The sequence below is a fragment of the Amia ocellicauda genome, chromosome 7 (genome assembly GCF_036373705.1).
Source record: "Amia ocellicauda isolate fAmiCal2 chromosome 7, fAmiCal2.hap1, whole genome shotgun sequence".
Taxonomy (NCBI): domain Eukaryota; kingdom Metazoa; phylum Chordata; class Actinopteri; order Amiiformes; family Amiidae; genus Amia; species Amia ocellicauda.
The window spans coordinates 24,512,865-24,538,385 of NC_089856.1; the positions used below are offsets into that span (position 1 = coordinate 24,512,865).

Below are 25,521 nucleotides of genomic sequence, written 5' to 3' on the forward strand. Positions count from 1 at the left end.
TTTTCATGTCCAGCTCAATCTATGTACAAGAAAATCAGAGATAAAAAAGTAAAAGAAAATGTTTTTTTTTTCTTTTAACATTTTGTGGACAGTGTTCAATACAGAATATCTATGGAATACCTACACCAGTTTCACCAATACCACATCTACATAATTCTTATTATCAATACATTAGAGCAATGTTGAATGTATTTAACTTATTACTTAGCTTATGAATTTCTCAATGGAAAAAAATCTACTGTGGAAAAAAAATTGTGTGCATGCCATTAACAAGAAAAATACTAAATATGTGAGCCTATCCATCTATATTGAGACTATACAGAAGCCCCCCAAAAGACCCCTTACTCCAGTGGGCACAGCCCACTGTTCTAGAAGTCACCACCTAAAGGGTTAAAGGGCTGATACAGTGATTCGAAAAACAGAGTTCAAAGTAAGCACTGGATTACAGAAGACAGCATCCAAAGTCCAGGAGCACTGACTCACTCACACACCTGGGGGCTGGCCAAACACAGGAGGAATAGGACCTGATGGGAGAGTGCCTCTCATCTGCTGCATATTTGAAAACATGTGCTGTGCCAGAGGGAAACCTGAACCCACCGAGTTCTGCATTGAGGAAGAGGCAGAATTAAAACAGTTAAATGGTATACTGAATTTGTATTTACTTTACTTCCTGGATTTACTAATACTGGATTCCTGTTTTTTTTTTTTCAGCCTAGATTCCAGTAGGACTGGCAATATGGTGATGATGTCTGGTCTTTCACTTTGAACATCTTGTACAAACTAGAGGCCCAAAGCACTGTTGTTTGAGTGATCAAACATTCCTTCTCAGTTTTCATCCCTGCAACAGCGCCTCCTGACAGCAAGAGGGCGGCACCATAATTTTCGGCTCCTCCCTTCATAAATGGGCTCAAGCCTGGTTGGGCGTTCACCCCTGACATATAGTGATGGGGGGGATCTGATAAGTTACATCCTCAGATAGCCGAGGTTGCTGTAGCTCTAGCATTTGACGTCAGGAAATTAATTAAATAAATAAATAAATAATGCAAAAAAAACTTGTTGGTTTACTTTAGCAGAAATTCAGCTAGCATAAACCAAAAAGCTCCACTGTGCCACTGATACAAGTGGTACCTGTATCTGTCTACATTACAAATTCTACAACTCATCAGGCTTTTTAAGTTATGAGCAAAACAGTAGGAAACATTCTTGTTTTTTTTTTTGGAAATAAATGTCTTTTTAGAATCTCAACCGTCAATTTGAGTCAAAAGCGAATACCTGGCGCACATTCAGCAGGAATAGCAAGGATCCAATCTCTCGATAGGGGATTTTTACTAGTCTTGTTACAGTATGAACGATTGATTATAATATCTGGTTTTCACTGCCAATTAAATATGACTAGGTATTATATTATTATAATACAATACTAGTCTTTATATAAACACTACAATTATTAATACCCCCACATACACACACCCTCTTTAAAATTAATTGCACACATACATTGCTCTCAAAGATACGGGTTTAAAAACTGCTCTCAAGTTATTAATTTCAGTCTAGGCCTTGTCACATTAACTTAAATCAGTTTTGAAGTAAACCAACCACTCAATACAGTCAAACCCGTTTGCTCTTATTTGCCATTCTATATTATTAACTAGTGTACAATAATTTTCTGACCTCCACCTGTTGTGTAGGCTTGCATGACGAGGCGACCCTTGCTGCAAGGACTGTGTACATTGAAAACAAAAACAAAAATTCAGTCTTACCAGGCGTTGTAAAGCAAACAAGGCAGCTTTTTCCTTTGCTTCGTTATCAGACTGACACTGAGGTCCATGTACCAGAAGTCCACTAGATAGCTTGACCTGACAGACTGTCATGCCCTGCCAGAGGTACATGATACAAATTAAAACATAACAGCCCTATTACATCGATCTTCCAGGAATGTTATCACTAGATTTAATACATCATTAGGATTAGAAATGATGTCTTTATTTTCTCTTAAATAAATGACAAATAAAGGGAATCATGTATTTTGCTAAGGAGGATTAAGCCCTACTGGTTTACCTGTGGAGTTCTGAGGAAGGCGAATTCCGGCACAGACATCCCAATGCCCAGGCAAATGCGGGAGAGCTCAGAGGCCACTGTAGGGATGAGGGGCTGAGGTGGGAGGAGGGCCTGCCCAAGCATGTTTGACCCTTGACCTTCCTGGACAATTCCAGGTATGTGTGGCTTGTTGATGTGTGCAGCTGTGTAGAACAGAAAAAAGGGATAAGCAAATAGTTGGAGGTCAGAAAATTATTGTCAAGGGAAGAGATTACTATTATTGAATTCTTAGCAGATGTCCTTACCCAAGGCGACTTACAGTTGTCATAAAGAAAAACACCACAATATGGTAAAAAAAAAAAAGTCCTGGTTGATGTAAATGACATACGGCATGAAAGGGTCAGAGAAATTTGAAGAGTAATTACCTAGCTTTTTGGTCGGCCTCCTCCTAGACTGGTACCCAGCAGTGTTGGTAGTGGGGATGTAGGCCCCTGGCTCTGCAGATGATGGCTTGTCTTTCTCAGACTCAGCTGAGCTGGAGCCATCAATCTTCAGCATCTCCTTTAGCATCAAAGTTCCTTTCTGCAAAGACAAGAAAAGGACCCTCCTATCACATGGCTGTCTCTGGAACCCACAACCAAGGCTGATTTATTGTAGTGGAAGAAGATATTTCCTCACACGCCAACTTACCATAGCAAAGGACTGCGGAGACAGAGGCTCCTCATTGGTATCCTGCTGATCTTTGGTCTGAGATGGCTGTGCATCGTTTACTTTGGAGATCTTCAGGTTAGATATTAACTCTTCAAACTCACTGGTAGCCTTAAAATGATTCAATCAATCAAATTATTTCTACAGCAGTAGCAGGTTATGCCTTTCAATATACAGTGCTTAAGTTGACTTTTTATTGCTGCAAGGGAAGTCTACAGTTACCTTGTTTTGTGCAGAGCCAGACTTTACTGAACCCAGGGCATTAAAGTCTTCATTCCTTTTCAGAACTCGGATGTTCACTCTCTCGGCACCAGCTGAAACCTAAAGTAAGTACAAATCACTTATTGATGAAAATAATTAATATTATTGCATTTATTTATTTATTTAAGTAGTGACTAATCTACAATGCCTCATTCTACAATAACTAGTGTAATATCAAAATAATATGTTCTGATTGGTTGCGAATGAGCATCAGTAGATAAAGTAGGCAGCAGGGGGAGGGTCTGCCTGGATGAAGCTCATGGCAGCTAATGGGCAATTTTGTTAGACAATTGGAAATGAAACCGGCAAGGACGGTTCAAAACAGGCTCCTAGGGGCAGGGCTGAAGTCGTGCAAAGCTAGAAAAAAAGCCCTTCATCAATTAAAAGCAAAGAAGAGCCAGGCTGAGGTTTGTAAAAGACCATAAGGATTGAACCATAGAGGACTGGAGTAAGGTGATGAGTCCAATTTTCAGCTTTGCCCAACACCTGGTCAACTAATGGTTAGATGGAGACCTGGAGAGGCCTACAAGCCACAGTGTCTCACACCCACTGTGAAATTTGGTGGAGGATCAGTGATCTAGGGGTGTTTCAGCAAGGCTGGAATCGGGCAGATTTGTCTTTCTGAAGAACGCTTGAATCAAGCCACGTACAAGGTTGTCCTGGAAGAAAACTTGCTTCCTTCTGCTCTGACAATGCTCCCCAACTCTGAGAATTGTTTTTTCCAGCAGGACAATGTTCCATGCCACACAGCCAGGTCAATCAAGGTGTGGATGGAGGACCACCAGATCAAGACCCTGTCATGACCAGCCCAATCTCCAGACCTGAACCCCATTGAAAACCTCTGGAATGTGATCAAGAGGAAGATGGATGGTCACAAGCCATCAAACAAAGCCAAGCTGCTTGAATTTTTGTGCCAGGAGTGGTATAAAGTCACCCAACTTCAATGTGAAAGACTGGTGGAGAGCATGCCAAGACACGTGAAAGCTGTGATTGAAAATCAGGGTTATTCCACCAAATACTGATTTCTGAACTCTAAGTTAAAACATTAGTATTGTGTTGTTTAAAAATGAATATGAACTTATTTTCGTTGCATTATTCAAGGTCTGACATTACTGCATATTTTTTGTAATTTTGACCAGTTGTCATTTTCTGCAAATAAATGCTCTAAATGACAATATTTTTTATTTGTTCATTTTAACCAAACGCATACCTATAAATAGTAAAAACCAGAGAAACTGATTTTGCAATTGACTCAATTTTTTCCAGAGCTGTACACCACATACATACTATAGGCAGTGCTTGTCTATAGTGTGATGAACAATATCTAATATTTAAACACATGCTTGTCTTACAGGTTTGTTCTGGGCTCTGAAGGCCTGTTGCTGGCTGTCATTACGCTGGGTACGGCCCTCCTCCTTAGTCTTCTTGGCTTGGCCCTGCTGGAAGGGTGGCTCCTCGCGGTATCTCTGCTGCCCCTTCAAACTGCCCTGTGCTTGGGAGCCTGCTCCCCACCCTGCCTTAGCAGACTGAAAGACATAGGCCCCAAGCTCAAACATACAGACAATTGTGCATAGGAGAGCGCTTACCCTGGTGAGGGTTGCGGGGAAGCCGGATCCAATCCCGACAGGATACACCCAGGATGGGACGCCTGTCCATCGCTGGGCAAGACAGACCGACAGAGAGACACATACACGGCAATTTAGAGTGACCAATCAACCTAACCTGGACGGTGGGAAACCAGAGTGCCGAGAAAGCCATGCGGACACGGGTAGAACATGCAAGCGCCGCACAGACAGGCCACTGTGCCACCCCACATAGGAGAGCATATTTCACTAAACAGTAGGGGGTTTGAAAAACGGAAGCAAACAAATCTACCAACCTTATTATTACCAATATAAACAATAAGGTGCGATTTGAAAGAGAAGCAAAAAAAGTAAAATTAACTAAAGTGAACCAAAGGCAATGGATACAAAATCCTACACCAGAGTCGCTGACTTACGCTGTTCTGCCAGTGTGAGGGAGGATTTTGTGGTGTTCCGGAGCTCTGCAGAGACTGCCACACATTCGAGAACTCTTCATCCTTGGTGGGGCCCTAGCGACACGAAGCAGGGTACGGTTAGGCAAGTCTAAGTCAAAACAGTCCTGATGGGGGGGAAAAAACAAAACAAAAAAAAACTGAAAGACGCCTAGAGGTAAATTTCCCATGGCACACGCACCTTCTGCCCTTGTTTCTGATTGAATCCCTTCTGGGGAGAATGGCGGTTCGCCTGATTTTCTACCCTGAGATTGTACGCCTGCCTTCCATTCATTTGCTAATAAGGGAAAGAGGGAAAAGTACATGAAGATAAGGAATAGAAAAGACCTCCAGTGTTTGGACTTGGTAACGGCTAATAGAAGTTTCAGAACCTGTTACCTGTGTGGGCACAAAAGGGGAGCGTGGAGAGTGGTTGAGTCCTCCAATCTGTACTTTGTGAGAGTTGAGCGAAGAGGCAGGGGAGTAGGAGTTCTGCTGGGAGAACGACGCAGGCTGTGGTTTCACAATGGCAGTCAGCTTCTGAGCTCCATACTCTAGTCGATTGCCATGCGTCAGGTTGATTAAGGCACTTGGTGGGAGTCTATAGCCCCTTCCTTGAGAACACCTAGGTTGTTTTTCAAAATAAGAAAAAATAGATTTAATTTTGTTGTTAGATCTCACACTTCCGAGTCATCCAATGGAATTACTGGATGTCACAAGTTTAAGATTGTGAGTGTGGAGTAACACTGTGATAAAACACTCACCGCATGTTTAAAAAAAATATATATAAAAAAAAGGTACCCCTAGCTCAGTTTTGCTTTCTTTTTTGAACAGAGGATCAAATTAATTTCAGGAATTTCAGATAACGTACCGGATTGTTAGTCCTCCTGCAAACTCTTCATCAAACACCACTTCGTAGAGAACTTCATCCTCTCTCTCCGCTGTGAAGTATCAGGAAATATTACAGTGCATCCAGAAAGTATTCACAGCGCTTCACTTTTTCCACATTTTGTTATGTTACAGCCTTATTGCAAAATGGATTAAATTCATTATTTTCCTAAAAATTCTACAAACAATACCACATAATGACAACATGAAAGAAGTTTGTTTGAAATCTTTGCAAATGTATTAAAAATTAAAAACAAAAAAGCACATGTACCTAAGTATTCACAGCCTTTGCTCAATACTTTGTTGAAGCACCTTTAGCACCAATTACAGCCTCAAGTCTTTTTGAGTATGATGCTACAAGCTTGGCACACTTATTTTTGGGCAGTTATCCCATTCTTCTTTGCAGGATCTCTCAAGCTCCATCAGATTGGATGGGGAGCATCGGTGCTCAGCCATTTTCAGGTCTCTCCAGAGATGTTCAATCGGGTTCAAGTCTGGGCTCTGGCTGGGACACTCAAGGACATTCACAGAGTTGTCCTGTAGTCACTCCTTTGTTATCTTGGCTGTGTGCTTAGGATCGTTGTCCTGTTGGAAGAGGAACCTTCGCCCCCGTCTGAGGTCCAGAGCGCTCTGGAGCAGGTTTTCATCAAGGATGTCTCTGTACATTGCTGCATTCATCTTTCCCTTGATCCTGACTAGTCTCCCAGTTCCTGCTGCTGAAAAACATCCCCACAGCCAGAATGATGCTGCCACCACCATGCTTCACTGTAGGGATGGTATTGGCCAGGTGATGAGCGGTGCCTGGTTTCCTCCAGACATGACGCTTGCCATTCAGGCCAAAGAGTTCAATCTTTGTTTCTCATGGTCATTTTTTTTTTTAAATTTGAAAAGATTTCAAACAAACTTCTTTCACGTTGTCATTATGGGGTATTGTTTATGGAATTTTTAGGAAAATAATGAATTTAATCCATTTTGGAATAAGGCTGTAACATAACAAAATGTGGAAAAAGTGAAGCGCTGTGAATACTTTCCAGATACACTGTACATTTAAAAGAATCACAAAAGGTATTTTACAGTTAGAGACAAGTCAGAATTTCCCCATGAAAAGGAATGAGAAGGAAAATAAACAAAATAGTGAATATAGTGAACAAAAAGAAAACCATGGCAGATTTCCTTATGCTACCCTGGTATATACATAAAACTAGGGCTGGGCAATATGACTTAAAAATAATATCTCTATTTTTAGAAGTTTGGGCGATACACGATTTATATCTCAATATTTCTTGTTTTTATCCAATCAAGCTACAAAGTAAGACCAAAGACATTAAAACAACATGTCTTTACTCGATGATTAAATATGCAAAACTAACAAATGCCACATGCAGGCTGTCATAGTAAATATATGCGGAATGCAGCATTACAGATCAAGTGTTGTATGATTACTATTACGTGTGTTATGTTGTTATGGGATATACATGTACACAAATACACAGTATGATTTACCGTCACAACAATAACACAAGTAATAGTAATCACGCAACACATGCGGTGTAAAACGAATAGATTCAAGTAGATTTAACACATCTGGGATTATAGTGGCGCATTCAACATCTGCTAGACAGGTGCATTTCTTCTCTGACGGTCACGTTTTCCTATCGTCACACAATATAGATCGTCATATCACAGCCCTACATAAAACTAATGTTTAGATACATTTTAAACTGCCCATCCCAGTAATCTGGTTTTCATTGCAGCTGGACTCTCACACTACTCACTATTAATGAGCATAAACAGATCTATTACCTTACATATATCTATTATTTTCAAGAGGGAATTGTTTCTTTGGGGGGTAATTAGATCTCCAGAGAGAGAGAGCAGCAAAGTACTACAAATATGTGATTAAGCAAATTTGTTTGTTTAATAACTGGGTGGTGTAGGTGAAAGGTAAACCAGAAGAAATGAGGATTGGGTTTGAAAAATCCTTGTTTCTAGGAAAAAACTAACAAAACACACAGGCTACATAGCAGGGATGTAATAAGTTTGTGGTAGTGCTCTTCCTCTTACCTCCTTTGATTCCGATGACAGTTCCTCTGACTCCCAGAGGCACAGAGAAGCTCTCCCTGACGTTGACTACACGATCAAACAGGTGATACTCTGCATCCCGGTCAGGAATGACTCCATGTTGCTGCTCTAAAGGCTGAAGAAAGAGTGCAACATCAGAACATGTTCAAGCTTATATGATTTTAATTAAAAAAAAGTTAAATATTCCTCAACTTGTTTTTACCACCTCCAGCAGGAGACGGTCCAAAGAAAATGAACACTTACTCTGAACAAAAGGTGTGGCTTCACAGTGACTCGCACTTTCTTGTTGCTCTTTCTTTGCTGCAAAACAGAGAAAAAGGCGAGAGTAGAGTTATTGATACGAGCTCATAGTTGCTGATTTAGACATTTTGCACCGGATGTTAAACTGTTGTTTCAGACATGAGCAAATCAAACCACATTCTATTAGGATATTTTTTATATTTATTTAATATTGCAATTAAAGTTACCAAGCAAACCTTGAAGCCTGATTTCACAAGAACTAGGAAGTGATACCGATACACTACCAAACACTTTGGGATACCTCAAGGTCAAGATTGTTAAATAAATGCAAGGAATCATCACTACTGTTATTACTTGAGGAGAAGCAGCTTTGGTGTACCTTGCACTTCTCCACCTCCTCTTCAATCTTCTCCACAATGGCAGTGTCCAGGATCTGCAGGTCACAGGAGGCTCGCAGGGACGTGCTGACTGGGTGTGTTTTCAACCAGGATGTTATCTCTTGAACTTTCTCTGCCCTGGTTTTTAAATAAGAAAATAAGTAAGCTCTTTAAAGGATTGATTACATGTAAAAAAAAATGTCCACAAGAGTTGTTACAGGGGTTGGTGGGAGGGGCTTTCAGAAAGGAGGTAGTTTTTTTTATTTTTATTCTTATTGCATACCCATTTTCATCTTCTCCAGGCCAAATGTCATCTTCATAAAAAACATCGTCGTGGCTGTTTCGAGAAACGTAGCTGAAGACTTCGGAAAACCTAAAGCACAAAGATAAAAACAGAAATAATCAGAGACAATAAAATAGAACAGGGAAGTAATGCAAGGTCAAACAATATATTGAAATTCAAGAAGAGTATGAATAATGCAGTAAAGGTTATTAGAGAAGGCATCTGCAAACACTTATTTTTATTCTTTTATTCTTAATATTCCTTGGCAATAAAATGTGTTGTGGGTCTGCCATCTGTAATCTTGGGTCATCAGAGCAGTGGATTGCAACTGGTTACTAACCTTTCCAGGTACTCTGCAAGAAGTTCTTCCACAGCAACAGAGTACAGCCATTCATTACCAGATTTCTTAGTGTACCCAGGCACCTCTTCGTTTTTCTTATTGAATTTCAGATTGAGTCCTACGTTGGCCTTCTGCTCTCCATGTGGACTGATGGAAAAAGCAGAAGTACAAAAATCAACAAGACAATACTGGAGATTAAGGGCACATGCATTATGCTGTTCAACTCATGATTTATGTTCAGCTGTCTTCTGACTGGCAAAGGAGAATTAAAAACCAGTAGGTAAGAAGGAAAACACTTGCCTACAAAGCGAACAGGCAAGAATTGTGCGTACGAAATAATTGGCTTACTTTTTCTTGGAACCTCTTCCAATGAAAATACTTCCAGAAAACCTGGAGACTAGGTATCCTGTTATTCCTAGTCGACTTGCTAAAACATAGCCAGGGTTGTACTTCACTGAGTATTTCTGTGAAAAAGAGCAGGTAAGGATTGAAGAATATATTTAACAAATTTGATACATATTTTAGAAAACCAAAGATCTTTGGATAGCACTTACATGCTGGTTGGTTATTAAGGCATCAAGCGGAGGTTCACATGGAACAGTGAAGAGCACTCGAATTCGCCCTTCATTAATGACATCAGAGGACTCCTGAACCTGTAGCAGGGGTTAAAAATTGGCAGGTGATCATGGAAGCCACAGAGCTGCAGTTAACAAATGCACACATCCTCATATGTAATGTTAGATAAAGTACAGAGTGTTAAAACAGATATTATATCCTTCAACCTTAAAACTATCAACTCACAGATAAAAAAGTTATACTTCTTTCTTAACAAGACCTCTGTTAGCCTATAGTTTCGAAATACACCTGTGAGTAGACTGATGCATGCAGTACCAACCTCGCCAACTGAACCATAGTAAGGATTCCCAAGCATGAAGACTTTGGTTCCAGGGCAGTAAAGCTCATCCAAGGTTTGAAAGTGGGAGAAAGAGGAGTCAAAAGTTTTGAGATCCTGTTGGGGGAACAAAAACAAAAATATATATATATTTATTTATCCCTCAGAAGAGAATACAAGTGCCACAAAGTTTCCTCAGCTACCAAGCTACTTATTTTACATAATATAGCATGTCATGTATTTTGTTGCTATTTTACCTTGACAATGGTTTGGAAAGCAAATGGGAGAATCTGCTTGGCCCACTGTTTCTCCAGTTGCACTTCACCATTCTGATGAAACACATACTTGCGTCCAGTCAGCAGCTGTGCATACACAACTATGGCGGTTTCATTTATAATGATCCCCTTCCTTTTGTTATTGCTAGATAGCAGAAAAAAAATATATATAAATCACAGAGCTTGCTATTAAGTGCAAAAAAACAACATGTTATTTATGATCAATAACTGGCTTTAGCAGGAATAAACCATAAGACTTATTTTAAAATAATGTCAAATACACCAAATTCCATGAAAACTTGATATTTCATAAAGTGAGAGTGGAGTTGACTTGGAAACCAGTAACATTAACGGCATTATAAATGTAGTATTTAACATTTTTAAATCAGAATTTGGCAAATTATTAAAAAGTATACTGTATAATTTGCAACCAGGTGATACTAGTCTTTATACTTACAACTCTGAAATGCCTTGTACTTCTTTCAGCCAAATGTTCTGTTCTTTGTCACTAAGGTAAACCACTTTTGTCGTAGGAGGCGTTTTATTTGAATACAGCTTCTGTACACCAGGTGGTTCCTCCAAACAAAACCTGCAGTTAAACAAAAGAAAATAAGTGTTTGTTTGAAAGACACAGGCATCTCATAATGAGGCTAGGTTATAACAGTTTGCAAAAGACAACCTCAAGGTAAATTGATTTTCAGCAAAGCTTAATGAGCTTGCTAACAATTTCAGGTAGATAATGTATATATTCCTATAATTACAAGCTTTACATACAATTAGGTCCATAAATATTTGGACAGACACAATTGTCATCATTTTGGATCTGTACGCCACCACACTGGATTTGAAAAGATCAATCAATATGTGCTTTAAGTGTAGACTTTCATCTTTAATCCACATTGGGTGAACAGTGTAGGAATTACACCCATTTTTATATGTTGTACCTGCAATTTTAGGGACTCAAAAGTATTTGGAGAAACTAACAATCATTAAATTGTGAATGTCAATACTTGGTTGCAAACTGCAGTCAATGACTGCTTAAGTCTGGAACCCATAGACATCACCAGATGCTGGGTTACTTCACTGGTGATGCTCTGCCAGGCCTGTACTGCAGCGGTCTTTAGTTCCTGCTTGTTCTTGGGGGGTCTTGCCTTAAGTTTTGCCTTCAGCAATTGAAATGCCTGATCAATTGGATTCAGATCAGGTGATTGACATGGCCATTGCAGAGCATTCCACTTCTTCGCCTTAAAATAAGTCTTGGGTTGCTTTCGCAGTATGCTTTGGGTCATTGTCCATCTGCACTGTGAAGCGCCGACCAATGAGTTTTGAAGCATTTGGCTGAATCTGAGCAGATAATATAGCCCTAAACACTTCAGAATTCATCCTGATGCTTTTGTCAGCAGTCACATCATCAATAAATACAAGGGAACCAGTTCCCTTGGCAGCCATACATGCCCATGCCATAACACTACATCCACCATGCTTCACAGATAAGGTGGTATGCTTCGGATCATGAGCAGTTCCTTCCCTTCTCCATACTCTTCTCTTCCCATTATTCTGGTACAAGCTGATTTTTGTCTCATCTGTCCATAGGATATTGTTCCAGAACTGTACATGGTTCTTTAGATGTTTTTTTGGCAAACTCTAATCTGGTCTTCCTGTTTCCTGTTTACATCTTGTGGTAAACCTTCTGTATTTACTTTGGTGTAGTCTTCTCTAGATTGTTGACTTTGACACAGATACGCCTACCTCCTGGAGGGTGTTCTTGATCTGGCCAACTGTTGTGAAGGGGTTTTTCTTCACCAGGGAAATAATTCTTCCGTCATCCACCACAGTTGTTTTCGGTGATCTTTCAGGCCTTTTGCTGTTCCTGAGCTCACCAGTGCATTCATTGTTTTTAAGAATGTACCAAATAGTTGATTTGGCTACAACTGGTGTTTTTGCTATCTTTCGGATTGGTTTGTTTTGATTTGTTAGGCAAAACTGAAGGCAAAACGCCCCAAGAACAGGCAGGAACTAAAGACACAGACCTGGCAGAGCCTCCCCATGGAAGAAACCCTGCATCTGGTAATGTCTATGGGTTCCAGACTTCAGGCAGTAATTGACTGCAAAGGATATGCAACCAAGTACTGAAACTCACAATTTGATTCATGATTTTGTTAGTTTGTCCAAATTCTTTTGAGGCCCTAAAATTGGGGGGACCACATATATAAATGGGTGCAATTCCTACACCGTTCATCCAATTTGGATGCAACTACCCTCAAATTAAAGATGAAAGTCTACACTTAAAAATGATTTCCTTTTAAATCCATTAGGGTGATGTACAGAGCTAAAATGGACCTGTATATTGTCAGTGATAAGAAAACATACCAGAACAAAACAGCACTGGGTAGCAGAAATATACAGTGCATCCGGAAAGTATTCACAGCGCTTCACTTTTTCCACATTTTGTTATGTTACAGCCTTATTCCAAAATGGATTAAATTCATTATTTTCCTCAAAATTCTACAAACAATACCCCATAATGACAACATGAAAGAAGTTTGAAATCTTTGCAAATTTATTAAAAATAAAAAACAAAAAAAGCACATGTACCTAAGTATTCACAGCCTTTGCTCAATACTTTGTTGAAGCACCTTTAGCACCAATTACAGCCTCAAGTATTTTTGAGTATGATGCTACAAGCTTGGCACACTTATTTTTGGGCAGTTCTCCCATTCTTCTTTGCAGGATCTCTCAAGCTCCATCAGGTTGGATGGGGAGCGTCGGTGCACAGCCATTTTCAGATCTCTCCAGAGATGATCAATCGGGTTCAAGTCTGGGCTCTGGCTGGGACACTCAAGGACATTCACAGAGTTGTCCTGTAGTCACTCCTTTGTTATCTTGGCTGTGTGCTTAGGGTCGTTGTCCTGTTGGAAGATGAGCCTTCGCCCCCGTCTGGGGTCCAGAGCGCTCTGGAGCAGGTTTTAATCAAGGATGTCTCTGTACATTGCTGCATTAATCTTTCCCTCGATCCTGACTAGTCTCCCAGTTCCTGCCACTGAAAAACATCCCCACAGCCAGCATGATGCTGCCACCACCATGCTTCACTGTAGGGATGGTATTGGCCAGGTGATGAGCGGTGCCTGGTTTCCTCCAGACATGACGCTTGCCATTCAGGCCAAAGAGTTCAATCTTTGTTTCTCATGGTCTGAGAGTCCTTCAGGTGCCTTTTGGCAAACTCCAGGCGGGCTGTCATGTGCCTTTTACTGAGGAGTGGCTTCCGTCTGGCCACTCTACCATACAGGCCTGATTGGTGGATTGCTGCAGAGATGGTTGTTCTTCTGGAAGGTTCTCCTCTCTCTACAGAGACACGCTGGAGGTCTGTCAGAGTGACCATCGGGTTCTTGGTCACCACCCTGACTAAGGCCCTTCTCCCCCGATCGCTACAGATAATTCCTTGGACTTCATGGCTTGGTTTGTGTTCTGACATGCACTGTTAACTGTGGGACCTTATATAGACAGGTGTGTGCCTTTCCAAATCATGTCCAATCAACTGAATTTACCACAGGTGGACTCAAGGATGATCAGTGGAAACAGGATGCACCTGAGCTCAATTTTGAGTGTCATGGCAAAGGCTGTGAATACTTATGTACATGTGCTTTTTTTGTTTTTTATTTTTAATACATTTGCAAAGATTTCAAACAAACTTCTTTCACATTGTCATTATGGGGTATTGTTTGTAGAATTTTGAGGAAAATAATGAATTTAATCAATTTTGGAATAAGGCTGTAACATAACAAAATGTGGAAAAAGTGAAGCGCTGTGAATACTTTCCGGATGCACTGTATGTCAAAGATGTAATGAGGAAGCACATTAGTCAGAAGCTAAGAATAGTGCTGATCACAGGAGTCTTTCTGATGAAAAAGAACATCTTGTAGTGAATATTTAGGTCACCCGCTCTGATACTGATGCATTCTTACTTGGTCTCTCCATCTGACACAGCAACAACCTGAGCTTCCTCCAGATGAGGCCAATTGACAAACACCGACTTGCCAAGCATCAAAGTCGCCACATAGTCACATTCCTGATGGGGAAAATAAATAAAGAAGGAACATAACATTAAGGTACTTTTCAGTTTCATGTTCAAGCATTCATAGTCTAATAATTAAACTTAAATCTAAATTACATCTAAAAAAAAGGTATATTGTTTGGCATTTTTATAACACCTACTGGATTCTAACACATGGAGATTAATCCTTCATCAAACTCACAACTGTTGGGATTAAAATAACTTCCAGAAGGCCTTTAGGTGAACCCCTAATGGAGTGAAATGGGCCTTATCACTAAACTGTCGAATACCCTATACTGTATGCACATATTGATGTGTTTTTAACAACATAAGCCTATGCCATACAAATCAATTCAGTTATTTAGCACTGGGGATATACATGGAGCACTCACAGGCTCTTCGTCCTTCTCCGAGAGGATTTCTAACATCATGTTCTCTCCCCTGCTGCTCTGCTGGAACACTTGCACTCCATTCTTCTTCTTGTAAAACTGCAGAAGATAAATATATTATCTCTGTCCACTACAACCGCCAAGCCTGTCCTTTTAATTATTATTTTTTAATTACTCTGCGGTTGTGAAAGATATATGGTTGTCTCTTCTTGATTTTGATTTAAAAGAAGTGTTATAATCCGTCACACTCACTACATAGAAAACGCAAGTATTTCACATATACAGCATATTGTTTATTTACTTATTTATTTTTATGCATCAACTAAGCCATTGCTGTTGACATACTGCACTAATTAGATCAATCTGCAGTCCTACCGTGAATGAAAATGTAGATACAATGAATAATGTATTTTAGACTAGGAAATATCCAATTAAATCTGTTTTGTGGTGAATGGCACAAGCTTGTTTTTTCTTTTTTTTTTCATATTACAGCCATCAACTCTTTTATTCTCTACAATAGGCTACTGATTACACAGATATCACGATTTTATTATAATAACGAAATGTGCAAGCAATAATATCTAACCTATTGCAAAAAGATATTCTCTAGAAACATTCTGAACAGCAGAGCTGCATAAACAGGTATATGAAGCATTTATTTAGTCTTGTGTTACTTTACAGAAAGCCACCATAGACTATTTGTAAAGAAACCAAAATTAATGCACAAACGGGATGGCTGTACCCAAATCAGAACTGCATGCAAGTGTTGTAAGGTGTGGTTGGGATTATAAACCTGATAACACAGGATTTCAGTTTATGTTAATGTAAACAATTCCATTTTGATTACGTCTGTATGAATGCAGTTTTGCATATAGTCTATACATATCTAAATGTATGTATTTATGTATTGTTTAAAAAACAAAAATTTGTATTATTACATTGAAAACAAAAGTATATATATACACATGTTGTATATTATATATATATATATATATATACATACAAAAAAAATCAACATATACCCAAATAGGCAAATACTTTTTTATAATAATAATAATAATAATAATAATAATAATAATAATAATAATAATAATAATAAATATGTTCCTGGCTGCATGTAGCCAATGTGATTTTTAGTTGCTTCTATATAAACCACTACGTTTTTTTTATTACTTATTTACAGTATTTCAGTTGTAGAGTTTATGCATGTGTACACAACATATTCGTGTATATAAACTAATACCTGTAAAAATTCTATTTACATTTATTTGTAGCTGAGATGCTTTATGTGACATGTTAGACCTGCAAACGTAACATCCCACAACCGTAATAAACCACAATGTAATACAAATCTGCAGATTTTAATGTAATAATCCAGCAAACGTAATAAGTTTTGCAGGGATTTGTTACGTTTGCGGGAAGGTAAAAATCTTCAGCTTTCAAAATTGTAATAACTTCCCACAAATGTAATAAATCACTAATATAATCAAAATCTGCAGCTCATACAAGTTGCTAACTCTAAATGTCTTTAACAGCCAATTACATTTTCTTCCCACATATTCTTGTCCTTTAGATTCTTGCTTATTTAGACTGATCAAGTGCTGTGTATACAAATGAGCAATGAATCGCAATCATATTTACTCCAGATTTCTTCAAGATTTTACTACAAAAGACAAGTGTGAAAGCTTCAGTATGAATTTGCTCAACAAAATAAACTATTTACAAGTAAACAACGCAAATTACATTTTCTTCCAACATATTCCTGTCCTGTAAGTTCTTGCTTGTTTAGACTGATTGGGTTTAATTGCAAAAACACTCGATCATATTAATTCCAGATTTATTCCAGGTTTTATTGCAAAGCAATTTTGTAATAAACCTCTGTAAAAAAAATTGTAAAAAATCTCAGGAGAGGCAAAAACTATCATGTCACTCTAGCAATGGAAGATTTACAACCAATCATAGTAACCCTATACAAAAGGGTCAGTACAAACTCACCTGCTATACAATTAAACTATGCACAAGTAAAGAATGTAAGTATTGATTGTCAGTAGCTACTAATTAATATAATCTTTAATCTTCAATATTTAGAGAGAGTAAACTATTCTAAAAACTGTCTGGATGAGTTTATTGGGTCCAAAAGAGAGTGAAAATGAGGTAGAATCATGTCCAGCCAAAAAATTGAATATGTATTTTGACTGAAAATTAAAGGCTTGCAAACGATTAATGACTGACATCAGGTGAACTTAGTGTAAGTGAATGCAGGAAAGAATCTGGATTCCCCTGTACCTAACTGAAAAGATCCCAGACAAAAGAAAAGGATACATTATGTTACATTTACTTTTATTTAAAGTCTTCAAGATAAGTGTCATCTAAGCTCTCATCCACCTATTATTGTTTGAAATAATTATTTGATAGTTGTGTAAACCACAGTTCTGACCAGTTTTGACTATATGGATATGTTCAGGCAATGGATATCTGACATAGATCCAGGGAAGGTGTCTTTTAGGTAATTCTCTGAACAGTGTTGTTGTTGCTCGCATGTGTCACTTGCCATTAGGATGCGGTGTTAGTGATTGTAGCTGTTTTAGTAGCACTTGAAGTGATGAGCAGTGAAAATAGCTCATCATTTTATAGCTATCAATCCAAATCCCCTACTTCTGCAAAATGGAGAACATCAATTAAGCAAGAGATTACATTCAGTTCACAGTTAGAGTATACAGTCACCATCGCAAAATAAAGCCAGACAGTGATTAGGACCCTGACGAGTAGCAGAATAAGTTATACTTCTTACAAAATTAATACATTCAGATGGAATAGATAGTGAATTGAAAATTATTAGCAATTTGACCAATTAGCAAATGTGACCGGCAAACAGTGAATGATAACAGTAGCAGTTTACAGCCTAAACTCAGCCATCATAATTGAGAAATAAAAGACCGTTGACTCGATTGACCAATTAAAATTGAGAATTCCACTGAACTGTGTAATGTTAATATTCTGGATATGAGGCACATGCTAATCATAAAATTAATAAATTATTGTAGGCCATAACAACAACAACAACAAAAAAAATCAGTAGAACATTCTAAAACATTGTCAGCCAATGAGAAAATTAGATTACATCTTATGCCATTTCCACTAGCCACATTTAGCCGCACCTCAGCGTGGCCGATCCAACTAGGGCTCAGCTGCACCTCTGCCTGTGCTTGAGCTAGTTTCAGGAGGCACAGTTTCGTACATTGTACTGCCTGAGTCTCATATGTATGGTCACATACTGTGATGTCCCCAACGCAACGCCACTGCATTCGGGAATTGTAACTACAGTAACGGCAGCTGCTTTCGATGCAAAAGATGTGGTAGAAACTTTTCCAAAGAAGGAATGCATGCACGTTTACCATGGGAAAACTATTAATCTGGAGCAGTTATTAATGCACGTTGGAAAAGTGCCACACTGGATTAATTGCTTGTAGCAGAAAGACATTTAAAAGTGTTTGAAAAGATCGTGAAAATTCTGCTGGAGAAAGGAGTGCATCGTACTGCAATACAATGTGCTGTGACGAAATACATTCCATTTTGTTATAAACACACACAAACGTGAAATATTCATCCTGGATTTAAATTAAATGTCCCGATGTCTTGTAAGTTCTCTCAAAATAAATTTAAATGGCAGTTTTTAGCATTCCCTTAAAACTATTAAAAATGTTTAAAACAAAGGCAAGTTTTTATGTTATCAATCACTTGAAAAACCGCATAGTTTAATTATATTTGTAAGCCCTCATTACTGCTCAAGAAATGTTGTAAAATTGCATTTGTAAGCATATGTAATACAGTTAAGCACATCTAACTTTACAGAATGAAGATATTGCAAAACTATATGTTAATGGTAATCCAAGTATAGATGCTTTACCGACTACAGAACTACAAACCTTACAACCTTACAAAACTTAGCGATTAATACAACTGATCCATTAATTACGGTGTCAAAAGGTATTTTTTAACACCAGAAGCGCCGACATTTTGAACTACCTACAAGCGCCAAAACCGGTCATTGTAACGGATAGCTCTTTAACAGCTGTGATATGATAATCAAAGGCAAACCATCGTATAAAACTCAGAAGTTTAATTCATGAACTTCAAATCCAACATTTACATAGCACAAATGTAGTATTTAAATTGAAATGTGATCATAAAACATTTAATATTATTGATATAAATAACACTTTTTTTCTAAACACACACACTGCAGTCAAAACATAATTAACTATATAGCCTACAATAAGCAAAAAGCTCAAAAACGGCATACAATAAGATAATGAAACAAGTGTAAATGTAAATATTGGAATAATGCATATTTTAATAGCAATATTTTAAAATATTTTATAGTTCAAAAATAACTATTGCATTTATCAAAACCTAATTGTACACTAAAGTAAACATTTTCAAAACCGTGTAAACTTTGTTTTCAACATACGGTGCTTGTATTCACTGTAGCTTTGTATTTCAATAAACTATTTACTATATATTTAGTCTGCATACCTGACAGCTCGTACAGTCCACACAGGACAGTTTCTGCACTTTCCCTGCATGAGCTCGTACCTCACTCTGCACTTTTACTCCACGAATATATAGCATCGCAATAAATGCTCCTCCACTGATAATGTCCATGAATCATTATTTTTGTGGATGTGCTGCGCTATTGCACTCTGTACTATGTGCAGTAGCGATCACGTATTGATCAGTAGAGTAAAAGCACTTGGTGCCATTTGGACCTGGCGTTTCACTCGCAGTGTTTTCATAGCACTGGCACAAACCCACGAATGATCTGTCATTGCTAGTATCACTGATGCCCCTGAATCAGTAATGTTCATATACACAGCATGTCCAAAACGAGCTCTCTTCAATCTCCTTTCCCAATCCATGTTTATTTGCAGGTAATCAATGTATCAACTCAATCTGACTACAGCTGTAAGAAAACACCTGTAATACTGTACAATGCATGTGTTTTTCAAGCACATGTAAGACTGTAGGACAACCCGATTTTGGCTACTCTAGGTAAATGTGTTTATAACTTATTTGTTTTCGCGTTTATCCAGCTAAGGCATGTAGGCATGTTTAATACATATATTTAGGAAAAGTGACAAACGGGTATGCGCAGTGTATTTAAGAACACAGACTAATTCAAATTTTAATAACCAAATCAGTCAAATTGACCGGCTCGGCAATTCTAGTGTTAAAGGAATCCCATTCATAATAAAAGTTGATGCCATGCACAATGTTATTGATCTGCGATTCTTTTATTTTGCGACATTGATAAAGATGTAGTTATACAGAGAAAATAAGTTTTTCTTAAGAAACTATATACAAGAACATAAGAAAGTTTACAAACAAGGGGAGGCCATTCAACCCATCGTGCACGTTTGGTGTTCATTAATAACTAAGTGATCCAAGGATCCTATCCAGTCTATTTTTAAATGTTCTCAAATTTTCAGCATCTACCACATTGATGGGGAGTTTGTTCCAGATTGTGACTACTCTCTGTGTAAAGAAGCGTCTCCTGTTTTCCGTTTTGAATGCCTTGTAGTCCAATTTCCATTTGTGTCCTCGGGTGCGTGTGTCCCTGCTGATCTGGAAAAGCCCTCTGGTTTGATGTGGTCGATGCCCTTCATGATTTTGAGGACTTGGATCAAGTCCCCACGTAGTCTCCTCTGTTTCAGGGTGAAAAGGTTCAGTTCCCTCAGTCTCTCCGAGTAGGACATTCCCTTCAGATCTGGAATAAGTCTGGTTGCTCTCCTCTGAACTGCCTCTAGAGCAGCAATATCCTTCTTGAAGTGTGGTGCCCAGAACTGTACACAGTATTCCAGATGAGGTCTAACTAGTGCATTGTACAGTCTTAACATTACTTCCCTTGTTTTAAATTCTAAACTTTTGACAATATACCCTAGCATTCTGTTTGCCTTTTTTATTGCTTCCCCACACTGTTTGGATGGAGAAAGTGAGGAGTCCACATAAACTCCTAGGTCTTTCTCATTCGATGCTTCATCTAGTTCTATTCCTCCCATAGTGTAATTGTAGATTACATTTTTGTTACCTGCATGTATTACCTTGCACTCGTCCACATTGAATTTCATCTGCCAGGTGTCGGCCCACAACTGAATGTTATCTAAGTCCCTTTGAATAGCCTGTGCTGCCACGATTGTATCTGCTGGCTGAGCCACCTATTTTAGTATCATCGGCAAATTTGACAAGTAACTCCTCTAATCGACACCCTCTGTTTCCCAAACATCAGCCAGTTCATAATCCATCTACTTACATTACCCTGACTGCCTACAGCTTCCAATTTGAGGAAATTGGTCTCTGGTGTGGAACCTTATCAAAAGCTTTTTGAAAATCTAAGTATATCATATCATGCTTTCACATGATCTGCTGTTGCATGTTCAAAAAATTCTAATAAATTAGTAAGACATGATCTGCCTAGTCTAAACCCATGTTGACTATCTCCAAGAATATGGTTTTCATTAAGATGCTCCTCTATTTTCTGTCTAATAATTTTTTCCAACATTTTACAAGTAATGCAGGTGAGACCAATTGGTCTATAATTTCATGGCTCAGTTTTGTCCCTTTTCTTGTGGATTGGTATGACATCTGTCGTCTTCCAGTCAGTTGGCACATCCCCTGTTCTACGTGTCATTTGGAATATTTGACTTAGTGGCATATAAATAATTTCCCTAATTTCTTTAAGTACTGTTTGAATTTCTTTAAGTACTGTTGGCGGACTGTATACATCATACCGTATATTTCACGATACAGATATGTAGTTGCTACACAGGACTATATTGTCAATGTTAATCGGATCATGATACAGGGAGAAGTAACACTTATTTAGTTTTTAGACACGCTGCTCAACAAAAGAAACTAGATGAAACGGGAAATTGTTTCAATGTGCCTGGTTTCTACTTTTGAATATCTGGTATAACTTATACTATAAGACTATGTTAGATATCATAAAAACGTTTCAGCCTAAAGTTTATTGCGCTTTAATGTTAGAGGTATTTCAGCCTCCAGTTTAAAACACTAAATCACAGAGTGCCGAGTGTCCCAGACTGCGTTTAGACCTTTCGTGTCTCAATCAATTCCTAGGGCAGCTGTACGGTGACAATGAATGGAAACGCTGCCAGCAAAGTGTAGGTGCACGGTTACAGCCCGGGCCACATTGAGGTGCACCTAAACATGGCCAATAGAAACGGGGGACCAGACTTAAAATTATTGTACATGTTCAGTGCGGTTAGATATTTATACCATATCAGATTGGTGCGTCTCACAGATTGAAAAAGATGATTCTGCACATACTTCTACTGTCCACACTCTGTGTGATATGTACTGGACAAGGCCTAGGCCTATGGCCAATGGATAATGAGACCTACAGTGTTATACTGAAGGTATTCAATGGGGAATTTGATGTCCCTGTTGCAGACAGGTCGAAAAATCAACAGTCAGCTCTGGTCAGAGTATGGAGAAATAGGCACCAGTATTCCTTAAGTGACGACAGAAACTCGATTTTGTGTAACAGGAAATTCGTGGTAAAGAAGTCTGCTTGTTATCTTGTTAAGAGTGGATTTGATGCCACTAAAGGTTCTAAAGCACGAAAAGTAAACATCAGACAGAGAGAGAAGTACTCTGGGATGAGTGAGAAAGCTGTTCAAAAAGCACTGGAATTATCCAGACAGTGCCAGTTGCCGAGAGAAAATTTTCCAAACAGGCCACCTTTGAAGCCAATTAGAGCGAAACAGGTTCAGGAAAGACACCAAACAGACCTACTTGACATGACAGGATGGAAAGTTACACAAGGGAGAGTGATCTACAAATATGTCCTGACTGTACAGGATGTGTTCAGTAGATGTGTGTGGCTGAAGGCACTAAAGGGTGAAAGCAGTCACGAAATATCTCAGCATTTGGCAGGAATTTACATAGAACATGGACCACCTAAAGTTTTACAACACTGTAAGGAAAAATGCAATTGCTGAAGCTGGGCAAAATCCACCATGATAAATTCCACAGTTTAAGTCGACTCACCAAACGTTCTTGGGTATTGTCCTAATTCACAGAAGGTAAACGCAGATGGCTGAGCAAAGGTGGGGTCCCTGGTATCAATAGGAACAGAAGGTTGATAAGGACACAGCATATCAAAAGCTATTGATAAGGATGAGTAAGGAGACAGTCTGTCTCTGTTGGGAGGGATGAGTTAATCAATGCTGAGAAAGGTATGGGTGAGGGAAACGGGTGGGCTGTTACCCTGGAATGTGGGAGAGCGGGGTGAGGGCTCCATTGTCACTTGGTATGCTAATAGGCAGCTGCCATTGGATACTCTGGTGGGTGGGGTGGTCACTCTGGAAGGTGGAGTTGGACAGGGGTTCAACTCATAAAAGCTGACTTGTCCATAAAGTCTTTGTATTAGTTTTGCCTTGCTGTACCTGGTATACTTGTATGCTGTGATCTATATTCTGGACTCTGTAATAAATCACATTGAACCTGAATTGTCTTAGTTACAGTCACTGCTACAGGAGATTCCATTTTCCTACAACATGATCAGGGATGCGAGTTCACAGCACCTTTGAAAAGGCTTATGTAAAGCATGAAGGTAAAAGTCATCCAAAGCTCACCATATCACCCTCAAAGCCAGTGAAAAATTTAGAGAATGCACAGGTCATTAGGAAAAAAAGATACTGTATGATCATATAAACGTAGAGAAAGGAGGGGTGGACTGGTTCAGTCATTTATTCAAATATGCTCAAGTCCTTAATGAAGATCCCAAAAAACAGTTTGGTTGGACGACACCATTCCATGTATATTATGGCCATAAAAGCAACAAAATACTGCTGACTCAAAGCACCCATCCCCTCGACTTCGCAGAGGACTGTACGAATAATACAGATACATTTTCCTTCAAGAAAAAGGGATTCATTTGAAAAAAAGAGTGAGAAGAGCAAAAATGCGTTGTAATGAACAAATGGATCGCCAAGTGCGTACTGCAAATTCTTCTATATAATATCAATGAGGTTTTGGTAAGAATTAGGTGCAAGACCCACAGACTGACAAAGAAACATGCTGTTTTGAATGGAGTCATTGTAAAGAGGAATCTGAGACTGTCAAAGTACAAGGTAAAGTTAGCACCTCTTGGGAAAACAGATTTTAGGCTAGAGTGGTTTTCAGTCAAAGACATCACCAGTGATGAATGAAGATGACCTTCAAACATTTACGATGAGAATTTGGCCCTTTTAATTCTAGGTCATATTGCTGAAGGAGATGGAGAGCATTATGTTAGTGGAGCAGTTAGCCAGTACATTGATTCAATTCAGCAGGCAAAAAGGGAAAGATTGCCCTGTCACAGTAGAGCTCCATGTGGTAGACTAAGAGAGAGATATCAGTGTTATGAAACTGTAAAAAGCAGCTGGTCAGAACAGTGCAACGTAACAAATAACTTCTCAAACAATAATAGGCGGATGAGAGCTTGGATGACTGACACACTTAACTTTTGGGTGCTTACAAGGTGAAAGACTTTTTTTTGGAAGTAAACGTAACATGTTATTTATCCTTTTATTTTGTCTTGGAAATTTTCTGTTAGATAAGTGGGAATTTACTCATCATTTGCAAGCCTTTAATTTTCAGAAGTTTTGAGAAATGTTTTGTTTTCATTATTTCAAAGAATGAAAGACGTATGTATGTTCAAAATACATATGTTGACTTACGGTATACAGACATCTTTTATTTACATGGTTCAAACATAGGCTACTATTGTAGTTAGTGATGATAAATATCCAGTTATTACTGAACTCGTTACTAAAACAATACTTTGCGTTGTTTACTTGTAAATAGTTTAATTGTTGAGCAAATTCATACTGAAGCTTTTGTATAGGGTTACTACGATTGGTTATAAACCTTTCATTACAAAAGTGACATGACAATGTTTTTGCCCATCTTGTGGTTTTTTTGCACTGGTCTTTGTATTAAAACCTTGAAGAAATCTGTAATAAATATGATTGGGATTTATGGCTCATTTGTATACACAACACTTGATCAGTCTAAATAGGCAAGAATCTAAAGGACAAGAATATGTAAGAAGAAAATGTCACTGGCTGTTAAAGACATTTAGAGTTAGCAACTTGTAATAAATCACTAATATAATCAAAATGTGCAGCTTATACATTTGTTGGAAGTTATTACAATTTTGAAAGCTGAAGATTTTTCCTTCCCGCAAATGTAACAAATCCCTGCAAAACGTATTACGTTTGTGGGATTATTAAATTAAAAGCTGAAGATTTGTGCTATGTTTGTGGGTCTAACGTGACGTGACAGGATAAATCTGAGATTTAAAACTGTTTGATCTTTCAATATAATATTTAGGTTTTAAATACTGCTGTCTAATTGACATCTCGTGGCAGCTGTAAGTCTGCTTAAAAGTCCATCTATAACATTTCTCAGTGTATATACACACAATTTTTTTTTTTTTTTTAATACTACAGCACATATACATACCTTATGGTTGATGTGCTTCAGAGTGGGGAAGCCACAGAAATACAGAGAGCTGGGGTCTACTTTCTGGCCAACATAGTTGATGTCCACATGCCATGCATCCATGGGTATGCGCTGATGACTAGAAAAGATATATAAAAAAGTGGGTGTAGTAAAT

The 25,521-nt window shown here is 38.5% G+C and overlaps 1 protein-coding gene across 6 annotated transcripts in view; it reads right to left on the reverse strand.

The window, feature by feature from the left end:
* The window catches only part of xrn1 (5'-3' exoribonuclease 1), a 43,284-nt gene that overhangs the window by 2,695 nt on the left and 15,068 nt on the right, over nucleotides 1-25,521 (reverse strand). For 2 of the 6 annotated variants that reach the window (XM_066708858.1, XM_066708857.1), the window contains exons 17-40: nucleotides 25,368-25,485; nucleotides 14,841-14,936; nucleotides 14,360-14,463; nucleotides 10,855-10,986; nucleotides 10,380-10,542; nucleotides 10,126-10,239; nucleotides 9,785-9,883; nucleotides 9,579-9,694; nucleotides 9,231-9,377; nucleotides 8,891-8,980; nucleotides 8,610-8,745; nucleotides 8,234-8,290; nucleotides 7,973-8,105; nucleotides 5,892-5,961; nucleotides 5,420-5,645; nucleotides 5,223-5,318; nucleotides 5,006-5,098; nucleotides 4,359-4,532; nucleotides 2,968-3,066; nucleotides 2,728-2,856; nucleotides 2,463-2,619; nucleotides 2,059-2,240; nucleotides 1,761-1,874; nucleotides 492-603 (exon numbers count right to left, since the gene is read on the reverse strand). In XM_066708858.1, the coding sequence (XP_066564955.1) occupies nucleotides 492-603; nucleotides 1,761-1,874; nucleotides 2,059-2,240; nucleotides 2,463-2,619; nucleotides 2,728-2,856; nucleotides 2,968-3,066; nucleotides 4,359-4,532; nucleotides 5,006-5,098; nucleotides 5,223-5,318; nucleotides 5,420-5,645; nucleotides 5,892-5,961; nucleotides 7,973-8,105; nucleotides 8,234-8,290; nucleotides 8,610-8,745; nucleotides 8,891-8,980; nucleotides 9,231-9,377; nucleotides 9,579-9,694; nucleotides 9,785-9,883; nucleotides 10,126-10,239; nucleotides 10,380-10,542; nucleotides 10,855-10,986; nucleotides 14,360-14,463; nucleotides 14,841-14,936; nucleotides 25,368-25,485 (2,957 nt within the window). Of the gene's footprint in view, nucleotides 1-491; nucleotides 604-1,760; nucleotides 1,875-2,058; nucleotides 2,241-2,462; nucleotides 2,620-2,727; nucleotides 2,857-2,967; nucleotides 3,067-4,358; nucleotides 4,533-4,592; nucleotides 4,665-5,005; nucleotides 5,099-5,222; nucleotides 5,319-5,419; nucleotides 5,646-5,891; nucleotides 5,962-7,972; nucleotides 8,106-8,233; nucleotides 8,291-8,609; nucleotides 8,746-8,890; nucleotides 8,981-9,230; nucleotides 9,378-9,578; nucleotides 9,695-9,784; nucleotides 9,884-10,125; nucleotides 10,240-10,379; nucleotides 10,543-10,854; nucleotides 10,987-14,359; nucleotides 14,464-14,840; nucleotides 14,937-25,367; nucleotides 25,486-25,521 lie in introns of all 6 variants that reach the window. The other 4 variants (XM_066708861.1, XM_066708863.1, XM_066708862.1 and 1 more) reach the window with 4 other exon arrangements.